This window comes from Eutrema salsugineum, unplaced genomic scaffold (genome assembly GCF_000478725.1).
Source record: "Eutrema salsugineum unplaced genomic scaffold, Eutsalg1_0 scaffold_5, whole genome shotgun sequence".
Classification (NCBI taxonomy): Eukaryota; Viridiplantae; Streptophyta; class Magnoliopsida; order Brassicales; family Brassicaceae; genus Eutrema; species Eutrema salsugineum.
Genome location: NW_006256612.1, coordinates 8,287,332 through 8,300,635, shown reverse-complemented (window position 1 = coordinate 8,300,635; position 13,304 = coordinate 8,287,332). Strand labels below are relative to the sequence as shown.

The following is a 13,304-nucleotide window of genomic DNA, read 5'->3' as shown; positions in this document are numbered from 1 at the left end:
TTTTATGATGATTTGACTCCGAGGAAGACTTGGTCACTATTTATTTATGTTGTCACGATGGGCACAACATTCTTTTGTTTGAAAATGTCCAGCAGGTTAAACCGGGCTTTCTATTAATCCGTTTAGTTTCGGTTTAGTTCACTGATGAAGAAGTAACTAGTAACAACATTAGTTCTGAGAATCAACATTACAAACAAGTTAGCATAATACGCAAAAAACGACCGAGTCATGTCCAAAAAGTGAGAGATCTGCCCGTGCATGCGGTTTGATTAGGGCCTAGCTTCTATATCCATTAACATCAAAAGATTTACAGAGATCCTAGTGTTTACTTGAAGGGACCTCTGGTTTAGTTAAGAGTTTTTTTTCCTGATGATGACAGCCTCGAAGATACCGTCTGATCGGAAGATGGGAGAGACTAGCCGTGGATCAACAGGACCTGGGAGGCTAAAGCATAGCTTGAATGGTCCAGGTGGACACAGCTTCTTGACTTTCATCTCGAAAACCCGAGAAAACCTATTGACTGTTTTCACTCCTGTCGTTGTCGATCCCTCCAGTATCACCTTTCCATCTGATTCAATCTCACAGCTGAATTCACCTGCAAACAAAAAAAGACCAAACCAATTCATGTGTTCATCACTTAGAACCGAGGAGGCATCTGGAAATAGTTAGATGGGTAGCAAAACATGAATATAATACCGTTATCTTGGCTGACACCGGGCAAAGCAACCTGAAAAAAGTAAGCAACTTCGTTGACACCAATGTCCACAGCACCAATAGATGGTCCTGAAGCTCCTTTACTGGCTGTTCCCGTGATTACAACCGCCGGTTCTTCATCACATTTGGTGGGTTTATCTGTTTTGTTTCTTTCCATAAGAGCTCCAATTTTGTTTGTTGCTTTCGTTGATGAGTTCTTGAGCCGTTTTCTCCTGTACACCTCCCGAAATCGTTCTGGGGTTTTACTGATTTCACAAGCAGCATGAACAGCAACTGCTTCTTCTTCATCTTTCTTTCGCTTGCATGTTTCTCGAGGTGAATTGCACTTTTGGTCAGAGACAATACCATTGGATGTCGCTTCCTTGTTTCTTGAACACTCCTGCTTCTTTCCCAAGCTTACACAAGCTGGTTCATCCTCTTTCTTTCCTTTGAATGTTTCTCGAATCTCTCCATATGAATTGAAGTCTTGCTTAGTGACAAGTCCATTGGGTGTCACTTCCCCATTTCTTGAACAGTCCTGCTCGGTTCCCCGGCTTTCATCCAGCTGCACAGGTCGATGAGATAAAGACACGACCCTGTCGATTTTCAGGTCGTTCAAACTCGACAAGCATCTGAATCTTTGGAAATCTTCCTTGCTAATGAACTCCACTGCAGGATCATCGATAACAACGATGCCCTTCACAACCTCGTGGCTCGGGGAATAGCTTTTCTGTGGGTGAAGATTCGTCGGGAAAAAAGATGTGAACTGATGAAACTTTCCGATTGGTTTCAACGGTAGAGATCCCTTCAGATACTTATAAATCATGTCTGGATGAAGAACTAGAGTGGACTTGGCGTTTCTCAGTACATAATAGTACAAGTTCTGTAGCTGCGCAACAGTTAGAGAGGAAGATCCCATCTGCTTCAATGTGTAAGGAGGCAGACCTCTGGCTAATCTCTGAAATGCTGAACATCTTGGCTCATCAGAAAACACATCAGGACCCAAATAATTGCTCATGACGAAATTAAGCAAGAAATACTGATCGTTCGATAACAATCCGTAGCTACACAGACTCATGTTACCTTTTGCTTTCTTGGATTCCAAAAAATGACTATAAACGAACCTGCATTACAAATGAATGTGGGCACAATGTCACATATGGGAAGCATAAGGACATACCAAAAACTGTAGCTACAGGGTATAAACTGAGAGTCTCAAAGTTGCCAAATTTAGTTCTCTAGCATTCTATGTTCCACCATCTGGGTCCCTATGTTTTACCTCTTTTCAACAATCTCTATCATGTTTTGTAATATCATCGCTAAGGAGAAAACATATTCGATCAAAAGGCCGTTACGCTTGAAGAAGAAACTATACCTACTATCTATTGCAAGAATCGATCCCACATTTGCCCACAATACTCACAGATAACTAGGGATTTTGCAACTTAAACCTTACAAGTCCATCGATTTCAGAAATTAAGCAGCATTGAAATTGAATCATCACAACATTCATGGAGAAAACGAGAAGAAATCCGAAAAGAAAATTTTATCAGTAATGGATTATACCTTGTTGTTTTGCAGTGATTGGGTTACTTAGGGAGAAGAAGAGATTCTGCTCTGCAAGAGGAGACGATAAATATTTGGGTAGGGGCAAAATGCAAAGAGGATGGCTTCTTTGCTCGTTACACGTGGCTACCTGGGACCCGGAAATAACCGCAGCTGGAGGCTTCACTTGTCACCACGTGTCTTATGTGATATTTTTTGGTCAACACAAATATGCGAAGAAAACAGCAATCCATCAAAGTTGACAATACATCCCTAAAGATGATTACATGAAAATAAAGTTAACCAAAAGACATCCGATAAATTATATTAAACCAAAAAAGCTTAAAAAACCCTCAAGTATTTAATATTTGCTAGTTTACTATATAATATTTTTGCGTTGCCATAAAAATACATGACTTAATTTTCTGGTCCTAATAAAATCACGACATGTTTGTTGATTCCATTTTACCTCCCCCGATTTAATAGACCTAAACGGGATTAACGTTGTCGTTAAACTGCGTTAATAATTCGTCACACATGCTTATTAATTGACTGGAAATTACGTTTTTATCCTCACAGAAGTCTTCAAAATCGATTTGAGGCAGAGTATTGATTATCATCAATTTTCTCTTTGTTAATCAGCCAAGTTTAGCAAGTTTAACCAAAATAACAAACAAACAAGGTGGAGAGTACCAAAAACTAGTTCAAATAGGGTTACATTCCAAAGAGAGTCAACACAAATATCCGAAGAAAACAACAATCCATCAAAGTTGACAATACATCCCTAAAGATGATTACATGAAAATAAAGTCAACCAAAAGACATCCGATAAGTTATATTAAACCAAAACAGCAATCCAGCAATCCATCAAAGTTGACATAAGAATTCAGAATGCTCCTAGGGGTTTTTAGGTCGCCAAACGTCGAAGACCTGGTTAGTCCAGGGAGACATGAAACATATAGGTGGTCTAGGAGCAGGAGGCTCGGATCCGCGACCTCTGCCAGCACCCCTGCCACGACCTCTGCCACGACTGCCACGAGGTCGACCACGAGCTCGACCAGCTGGACGTTCAGGTGGAGCAGAAGCAGGTGGATCATTTGGGGTCGACTGGCTTGCAGAAACAGGTGGCGTGGACTGGCTTTGAGCTGCCATGTACCTTTTAGGTGCATTTTGTATGCTCCATGGATCATCATTCTGCAACAAAATCAACCAAGCAACATACTTAAACCAACAAACATAATCAAACAAGCAACAAACTCAAACCAACAGTCAAAATCAACCAAGCAATAAACTCAAACCAACAATCGAAATCAATCAAGCAACATACTAAAGCAACAAGCTTAATTAGAAATTTACCTCAGCCTTTCTAGGTCTCCCTCTCTTTCGTTTAGGACATATTTGGACACCTCCTGAGGTACAAGTACTTTTATTATGACCAGTTCTCTGACAATTCGAACATGTCACCGTTCGTCCATCTCTAGTGAGTTTATTTGGCTGAGATGATGATTCATGTGGTTCTTTAATCCTCGCATACTTTTTTGGACGCCCTCTTGATTTCCTTTTTTCTGGTATCTGGATAGCTTCTTTGCCTGTCTTCTCCCACAACCTCTCTCCATTTACCGGTGCAATGTTGTCTGCATAGTTTGCTATCCATGTTGTTGTCAAGAAATATTTATCCACATAGCTGCAGCACCATAGAAGAGATTTAGTTTAAAAAAAAGGGAATGAAATCAACAAAAGGAAAACGAGCTTGAAAGATACTTACTCCTCTGGATCACGGTTATTTTCAGTTAACACATAGATTGCATGAGGACAAGGTATGCCTGTGATGTTCCACTGGTTACAAGCACAATGCCGGTACAACAGATTGACGGTGAAGCTCCCGCGGCCCTCAACAACCTCATACAATTTCTCACCGCTTTTTATCACCGAGCATAGCGTACTTAGCTTTCGGTTTGCCTCAAAAATCTCCATAGCATATGGTGAGAACTTAGTCTTACACTTTTTTGTCTTCTCCAACCTCCGTGTTATACGCTTCATGGCCTGCCTCCTAATGTCCTCCAGCATGTCAATGACTGGCATCTTTCTTGAATCTTTTATTGTCCTATTGAAGGACTCAGACAAGTTGTTGCAAACATCCTCACAAGCAGCATCACTACGGAAGAAAGCTCTACACCAAGTTGTTGGTTCTGTTTTCTTCAAGTCCTCATGTGCTATTGGATCATACTTCTCCAAAGCACTCATGTTATAACGGTAATCTCCCTCACAACCACTGAAAGCGATGGCCCAAAAAAAAGCTTCATACTCGTACTGACCGTATACCTTCTTCCAGTTTGCAAATATATGTCTTGCACAGTGTCGATGCTCTGCATTAGGTAGCACATCTGCCACAGCATTAATCAGCCCTTTTTGCTTGTCAGAAATGATTGTAAACCTATTGCCTAATCCTAAATCCAGATCAAACTTCAACTTATCAACAAACCATCCCCAAGCTTCGGTATCCTCCACTCTAACTATAGCCCATGCTATGGGATAAATTCTATTATCCGCATCCCTTCCAACAGCTGCCAATATTTCACCTTTCAACTCCCATTTTAAAAAGGCTCCATCGAGACCAATAATAGGCCGACAACACTTTTTCCAGGTCTCCTTAAGTGGCTGAAAACAGATATAGAACTTATCAAACCTTTGTTTACCATCATGCTGAGGAATGGTAACAATCTCTGTATGTATTCTCTCATTCGACCGCTGGAGTTCTTTCTCATAATCCTAAAGCTTTGCAAACTGTTCCTGCTGAGTTTCTATCACAAAATTCAAAGCAATTCTTCGAGCTTTCTGGCATATCCATTTCGATACTGAAAGACTATACCGCATCATTATCTCATCCTTAATATCATTCCATTTCAACCCAGGACGTCTTCGAGCTTCATCTTTGAATAATCTTCCTACAACACCTTGTTTCAGCATCCTTGCTTTTGAATTCTTTGTGTGACTATGCTTACCAAAATAAGTCTTCACCATCCAGTTATGCGTACGCTTTTCATATGAGCAGTAAATTCTCCAATCACAATCCTCTCTCGTGCAAACAGCTGCAAGCTTATGATTCTCCCATCGATCCAAAATGACATCATAGTTGGTTTTCAACACATACCTCAAAACCTGATCTTTGAACTCTTCTCCGCTTTTAAATGTTTGCTTTAACCACAGGTACGGAGGCTTATCTTTGGAATATGTCTTCCTGGATATAAACGTCTCCTCACGGTGGAAAGCTTCCCATTCTTCATCACTATCTAATGCAGGTTTAGGATGCTCAGGATCCACGCATTGCCTCTCAAATTCAAGCTCATATGCTTCATCACCTTCCACAGCTTCCCCATTATTGCTTTGAATACCAGCAGGATTGACGTCTGTTCCACTTTCGTTATCAGCACCAGTTCCTGAACCAGTTTCAACATTGAGGACTTCCTGAAAAAAAGACTGTACTCTAGGATCACCAGCTCTTTCTTCTATCGGATCTTCACCCTTATCAGCGAGTTCATCTGGTTTATCACCACCATCAGAATCTTCACTATCAGACTCGTTCTCTTTAGCTTCTTCAGTTGCTCCTTGAAGAATGTACACATCAACCTCACTTGTAGTCATAGCTTCACTACACATCTGCCTAATCTGAGCATCCTTGTCGGCATAAATCATTCTTGCTGCACCTATATCTTCGTGCCTTAGCTTGTACCACACTTTTTCAACAACCCCAGAAGCTCCATTTTCTTCGCAGAATTCATCAAAAATCGACCAAGTTACGTAATCAGGATCCAGGACCATGCCTCTCTCCACTAAACCTCCATTGTAGCTGAACAGGTCGTCCTTGATAGAAACTTGTCCTCTATAATGTATATCGACTTTGAAAGTGTCGCTGCACGAAGATAAAAAATGTTAACAGTCAAACCCATTTCAACACAGAAAAAATCGAAACTATCTTCACCATTTCATCGTAGTAACAACTTATTATCAAACCCCAGCTCGATTTCCCCAGGAAATATCGAATTCCTATTCGAATTTGACCCCAATATCAACTCCCCAACAAAATTCGAATTCGGATTTTAGAAAACAAACCTCATCTTCTCGAATTACTCTGAACTGTCTTCTATAACATGAGATGAACTGTTTTCACTTTGATTCAGATACCCAAAAGCATCTTCCACACGCTCGATGCCAAAATCGACTGAGGATTTTTTTTTTTTAGGGTTTGCTGTTTTCCCAAATCGATTTGGGAATTTTGTTAGGGCAACAGTGGAAATATCCCAAATCGATTTTGAAGACTTCTGTGAGGATAAAAACGTAATTTCCAGTCAATTAATAAGCACGTGTGACGGATTATTAACGCAGTTTAACGACAACGTTAATCCCGTTTAGGTCTGTTAAATCGGGGGAGGTAAAATGGAATCAACAAACATGTCGTGTTTTTATTAGGACCAGGAAATTAAGTCATGTATTTTTATGGCAACGCAAAAAGGTCGTGTAGTAAACTGGCAAATATTAAATACTTGAGGGTTTTTTAAGCTTTTTTCCCTTTTTTTAAAACCCAAAATATTGTTCTTGTCTCATTCTCAAAATGATTACACATATTACCCTATTTACAATTAGGATCTCATTACAAAGTTTATTAGTGAAAGCAATTTAATAAATTATTAAATATATGGAATTAAATTAAATAAAAAAGTACGTTTACATCGGAGTTTTTTTCTCTCTTTTCGTTCTCTCATCTTTATCTTTCACGAAGAGAGAGCTTTTTCTCCACTTTTGTTTCGATTAATATCGGATCTTTAATAATTCCGACCTATTCTATATTATCGTCGGATTAATAATAGTTCCGCTTGACGGATTTTAGTTTTCCGGCTTGACCGGATTTTTTCTCTCCGTTTTTCGAATTTTCTTTGGCAATCTTTAACTGATTCTTCAAATTTCGAAGGAAACTTCCTTCTTTTAGAGTATTAATCTTCGCTAGCGAAGGCTCTCTAATATTGAAGAATTATTGGTTTTAATTTAAAAAAGCTTAATGTTTTCGTTTTTCGGAGTTGTTCTTCTTCCACAGGTTATTCCTCCTCTTATATGTGGTGGTGATGATGGTGGAATCCTCTACTTCGCAAATCGGTATCGACCTCTCCTGGCTGGGAGTTGTATCTCCATAAATACCCTAATGAATTGCCTTAATAGAGGCAAAGGGTGATGGGTCATGAGTTAGAGCCGATCAGAGGTAATTTATCGGAGGCGAGAAGATTTTAAACCATTTCTCTGTCTCTGTGGAAGGAGTTTAATCAGTACATCTGAAGGCTGGTAGGAGTAAGATTTTCATGGCGGCGATTGAAATTTCTGCATATTCCGGTGACCGGCGGTGAAGAACGTCGATATTTGACGTAAAAGGTGAAACGCTACTTCTTCTCTACGATGCCCATGTAGCAAAACATGTGGCCTTTCTTTGTTTGATCTTATCGCTTATGCTTGTAGTGGGCTCTTTGGGCCCGATGTTGTACTGTACTTAGCCCATTGATGGTTTTTAATTAGAGTGATTTACACTGAAAGGCACTTTCACAACTTATTCTTACAAAAAGACACTTTCAGCTATTAGATGACTTTTTCTGTACTTTAAACACTGTTCACACCAAAATAATCCGAAATTGCCCCCCGTGTTCACGAAAACGGTGGATGTAAACTCGTGGATACCGAATTAAACCCAGATTTTAAAAACAGTAATTATTTTTCCTTTTCTGTTTTGTATTGTATTTTTCTGTATTGTAAATATATAAAACAATTTTTTTTATTAGTGAATTCTAATTTTATTTTGTCTTTGTTTTAAGACCCATTATGCTATACTTTATTTATCAAACAAGAAAATTTTCAATTAACCTTTATAAAAAATTAAAAACAAAATCAGAAATCTACTTAGATATTCATTCACAAAATACGATGTGGATGATACATTATGGACATATAACATGGACATGATTGCGTGGATATGTTTTCATTCAAATATTCGACGTGGATATATACATTTTACATTGTCCACAATGTGGACATGATTACATGGATATGTTTTCATTGATATATTCGGTATATATATATATTTTATATTATCCATAATCTATCCATAATCTGTCCATGTTATGGACAATATAAAATGTATATCCACGTCGAATATATCAATAAAAATATATCCACGCAACCGTGTCCATGTTATATGTTCATCATGCATCATCCACATCGTATTTTGTGAATGGATATCTAAGTAGATTTCTGATTTTTTAAAAATTTTTTATAAAGGTTATTTGAAAAGTTTCTTGTTTGATAAATAAAGTATAGCATAATGGATCTTAAAACAATGACAAAATAAAATTAGAATTTATTCTAACAAAAAAAAGTATTTTAAATCTTTCACAATACAGAAAAATACGAAACAAAACAAAAAGGGAAAAATAATTAATGTTTTTAAAATCTGGGTTTAATTCGGTATCCACCAGTTCATATCCACCATTATCGTGAACACGAAGGACAATTTCGGAATGAAAAATAAAAAAGTCACATAATAGCAAGAAGTGCCTTTGAGTGAAATATTAGTTGTAAAAAGTGTTTTTAAGCGTAAATATCTCTTTTAATTAAAACTTTGGACGACAAAAAAAAAATATATATATGAAAATACTATTTTAAATAGGAATAAATTTTGCCGACAAAAAAAGGAATAAATTTAGTTACTCTATTTTAAAAACTAAATAACTAATTTATTTTCATGAAATCTATGATACAACTAAATATTTTTGAGGAATACATACATAATATTTTTCAAAACTAAATAATTCTAATTTAAGATAATAGAGATAATTATAGCCATGTTAGGGATTTTTCTAACAGAAATTTTGCTCCAAATTCCAAAATTGTTAGTAAACGAAGGTCAATTTTTGATGTTTCCTAAAATCTGCCGGTGGAAAAGGAATAAGCAATAAAGAAGTTGTTGAAAAAAAAAAAAAAGAAAAAAGTGGAAGTGGTATGATAATGGGAACAAAAAACATTACCGCGATGGTTCTACAAATTTTTGATTCATTGTTTTATGCAGATTAACCAAACATCATTACTTTGCCATCACCTCGATATTTGACCATTAAATAGTATTTCCTTATTGACATAATGTTCTATAGTCTAAACCCGTCCGTTACGATCGATTCAATTTTGTGTTATATCTTGACTAAAAAAAATATTTGATGGGTGAAAGGAGGAAATGTGAAAACCTTGACAGTTGACACAACAAAAATCGCCTCAAACAAATGGCTTCTCATGAAAAATGGAAAAAAATAAAAAGCAAGTATAACAAAACTTTATATGATGATGATATGTTAATTCATATCAACTAAACAAGTAGTAGACGAATGGCTTCTAATAAAAACAATCGAGTTGAAAACAAAGGAAATTTCTGCAGAAGATGGGAGTCATAGAAAGAAATAACTAAGAAAGATTCTGAAGAACAATTTACCGGTCTAGAAACTGTACAGACATGGAAACGAACCATGGAACTAAGATATATGGACAGAGAAGAAGCTAAGTGTCAATAGAGATTATTTTTTGCTTACAATGCAGAAGACTTGACTCAAGAGGACATAAAAAGCTACCTAACAATTTTCTTACAACCACTCCTATGCCTTAAGAAAGTGTTTAGTAAGAAGACTACTAAAACTACCAAAAGAATCATATTTTGATTCCACCATTCTATATGCATCTGTATGTGTTGTTTTATATACATGCACTTTCTTTGTACACCAAACTTATTCCTAACGATTTACCGCAAAAACCCCTGTTTCCGGGTAAAACCATTAAGAATATATAGTTTCAGCCAGCGAGCTTGTAGTGGCTATACACATGATGAGAGGCGCTAAGATAACAGAAGCACAAACCCTGTAACTTCCATTGCCCTTTGCCTTAAAATCCGCTTTCCCAAGAACAACCCTTTTTTACTTCTTCAGTGAGCAAGACTACTTATGACCTGTAACAGCGGCAATTTGATGAGATCGAAAATATTTGCAAGTCATGAAACTAAAAGGGCATTTATAAGTAACAAGCTTTACCTCTAGAATGCAAAAAAAAATAATGCGCAAAGCTTAAACAGGAAGCTTGCCACTACTCAGAGTAGCATTTCCGCTGTCCTTTAACGTCTTTCCCTTTTCTGCAGTCCTCAAGGATTATTACCTGAAAACCCAATGAATAACATTGAGGTGATGTAACTGTGTGTCATCTCCAATCTAACATTAACCCCAGAACAAATGATCCAAGAAATTACTTACATTGATAAAATTTTCACCCTGTTGTTTGATCAGAACCGCTACTCTGCATATACTGAGGAGTCTGCACAATGATACGTGGCTGCATTGGAGCTGAAGCCGAAGGGTATGGAGATTGAATAGCAGGCATAGGTGAAGTGGCACTGTGCCCACCAAGCTGCAGAACATGACTTCCTGGAACCGAATAACCCTGAACCGGTGTATAACCGTGACCACCGGGAATAGTCTGACTCAATTGCCCGAATTGATAGCCGGGTGAGTTAAGTGCCCCAGGTACTCCATATACCTGAAGGTATTGTTGACCCATGTAAGGACCATATAATCCCTACAACACCATGAACAAAAATTTATAACAAAAATCACAAAAGTTTTTAATGTACAAAGAAACCAAAAAAGAACTGCAACATTCTGAGACACCTACCTGAGACTGTGAGTACATATATTCAGGTCCATAAGGTGTAACCCTGAGAGATCACCAAAAAGAACAACTATTATTAAAGACATATGAGTATAGTTTAAATTAGACACTTCTAAGAGAATGTAAAGAACAAGAGCAGCAATTATACAGAAATTGCTAACATACATTTTTATAAAAAAAAGAAGATATTAAACTAGAAGAAAGGAGCCTAAAAAGTCCAGTCCTAAAATTTAGATCCACTTTGGCCTTGTCAAAGTCCGAAAACATTTCATGACCTTGCCTGACAAAAACAAATTGAGCTCGGCCATATATCCTCTGCAATTATTTTTGTAGCCCTGCAACATTACCAATCACGACATGTCACATCCCAGTGCTACACTCAAGAACCCTACGTGGCAGAAGCTAACTATCAACCCCTAGCTTTTTAGAGTCTCTAAGTGATTGTCCATGCTGTGATTGGTAAATGCCACTTGATCAAAGTGACAGAAAACGTTCCCCCTTTGTAAAATGGACTAGCAGGTAGACCTCTCAACTGATTAGCTCTTCACAGCATGTCAAAACAGATGATTTACAATAGCAACGCGATTATGTAAACTTCAATTTGCATCACTCACCCGTAAGGGTACATCACTCCTTGCTGGTAGCCATAAGCAGGTGGTTGCTGATACGGATGGCTTCCAAATAGTGGACCGCGAGGACCCTGCACACTTCCAACATATGGCGAAGCAGGTCTTATCCGTCCTAACCACCCAAATAAAAAACGGAATAAATTACAAGGTTACGCAGTAGTGATCCACCAAATTTGAATATTTGACCAACATGTGAAGGTCTCATCAAGTAATGCGAGAGAAAGGAATAGATGAATATTGAAGCAAGACTGACCAGGAATATTGGGTATCACTGCATATTGCATTGGAAGCCGAGGTCTCCCAAGAGAAGCGAGATTACAATTCGCACGTCTGCCATCTATTATAGGCGTTGGGTCGACACAGGCTCTCCTAGCAGCCTCTGGATCTCGGAAAGTCACCTGAATCCTCCATAAAAATCAATAACAGAGCGCTGAGTCATTCAAGAATCGTGAAAATAAACTACCCGATATATAATAAGTAAAAACAAATGAAAGAGACGTATTTGCTTAGAATACACAAGTGGCGAAGATAACCAGAGAAGTTTAAGCAAAACCAGCATTTTCAATTTTGTTGTTTTGTTTATCCAGGGAGCTAAGATCCTAAGCCTAACAAGAATCATTATGTATCTGCGAGCCCCTAAGATGGTATCACCAAAACTGTCACACTGTAAGTACAACTCTTAAGCGAAATTTAGAACCCAATAATCTCTAAGTATACCATATAAGCAGAGGATATTGTTCATTTACAAGCAGCAATAAACCAACTTCAGATATAGAGGCGAAAAGAAAAGCATGAATAACATCAGCAAAAGATAGGAAACTCACAAAGCCGTAACCTTTGGATCGACCAGTGTTCTTATCGGTAATAACGACCGCCTCAAGGATTTCACCATACGGTTCGAAATGCCGATGAAGAGCCTCGCTTTGAGTCTCCCAAGCAAGGCCACCCACAAAGACCTTGGTAAAGGTCGTATCACCAAAAGGAGAATTGGAGTAATGAAACCCAGAGCCCGGAATCGAATGATACGCCATGATTAGAGCCAGAGACGGGGAACTTTTTTTTCACGAGGAAGAAATTGAAAGAAAGAGGAAGTATAGAGTCATAGAGAAAGACCAATTCTAAGTGATACTAAAACTTGACCCAGTAAACCCTAGACATGGAGAGTAAAGATGAAGATACAGAACCAATCGAATTGAAAGTGGAGATTCTAGGGTTCACTCGGGTCTTCGAGGAGAAGAGGGAGAGAAAAAGGAAAAAGCGAGATCGGCCCCAACGAAACCTAATAAAGGATCATACTAACAAGTAAATGATCATGACAGAGAAAAAAAAAAGAGATAAAATTTTCCCGGGAAAAAAAAAAACAGAAAAAAAGTTAGGGGAAAAGGGGTTTAAAACTTTGAAGGATGGGCCAGGGAGAACAGACAGTCGGTGCCGTTAGGTAGAAGGATGGGTCTTAAGGGTCTCTAAATTCGAGATTGCGAAGAAAATGGTGAAGAGAACAAAAAAAAAAGAGAAACGAGAGAGACGATTCGCAGACGAATTCGAATCAAGCGTCGGGGTAAATGAAAATAAGAAATAGTGGGCAGAGGGAAAGAGGGACGAATCAGTGTGACTAGGTTAGATAGAAAGGAAAAGGGAAAAAAAAAGGTTTGTTTTGGGGAATTTACATTGATGATGATGAAGAAGTTGGTGATGACGACG

At 38.0% G+C, this 13,304-nt stretch overlaps 2 protein-coding genes across 5 annotated transcripts; both read right to left on the bottom strand.

Moving 5' to 3' along the window:
• Positions 1 to 118: 118 nt before the first annotated feature.
• LOC18992847 (increased DNA methylation 3) lies at positions 119 to 2,313 on the bottom strand. Of its 3 annotated transcripts, none has more exons than XM_024152661.1 (4): positions 2,260 to 2,313; positions 1,777 to 1,817; positions 697 to 1,659; positions 119 to 595 (listed from the first exon to the last, which is right to left on the bottom strand). In XM_024152661.1, exons 3-4 carry the CDS (start codon positions 1,610 to 1,612, stop codon positions 351 to 353), a joined length of 1,161 nt encoding a protein of 386 aa, XP_024008429.1. In that variant the 5' UTR covers positions 1,613 to 1,659; positions 1,777 to 1,817; positions 2,260 to 2,313; the 3' UTR covers positions 119 to 350. The 3 variants fall into 3 exon arrangements, with proteins under 3 accessions (XP_024008429.1, XP_024008430.1, XP_006416354.1); XM_024152662.1 differs by lacking the exon at positions 2,260 to 2,313 and adding an exon at positions 2,069 to 2,144; XM_006416291.2 differs by having other exon boundaries at positions 697 to 1,817; positions 2,260 to 2,304.
• Positions 2,314 to 9,911: 7,598 nt separating this feature from the next.
• LOC18992846 (RNA-binding protein 24) lies at positions 9,912 to 13,304 on the bottom strand. Of its 2 annotated transcripts, none has more exons than XM_024153205.1 (7): positions 12,428 to 13,304; positions 11,857 to 12,008; positions 11,589 to 11,715; positions 10,978 to 11,020; positions 10,560 to 10,881; positions 10,344 to 10,464; positions 9,912 to 10,261 (listed from the first exon to the last, which is right to left on the bottom strand). In XM_024153205.1, the coding sequence occupies exons 1-5, from the start codon at positions 12,493 to 12,495 to the stop codon at positions 10,573 to 10,575; spliced, it is 699 nt and encodes a 232-aa protein (XP_024008973.1). In that variant the 5' UTR covers positions 12,496 to 13,304; the 3' UTR covers positions 9,912 to 10,261; positions 10,344 to 10,464; positions 10,560 to 10,572. The 2 variants fall into 2 exon arrangements, with proteins under 2 accessions (XP_024008973.1, XP_006416353.1); XM_006416290.2 differs by having other exon boundaries at positions 11,857 to 12,001.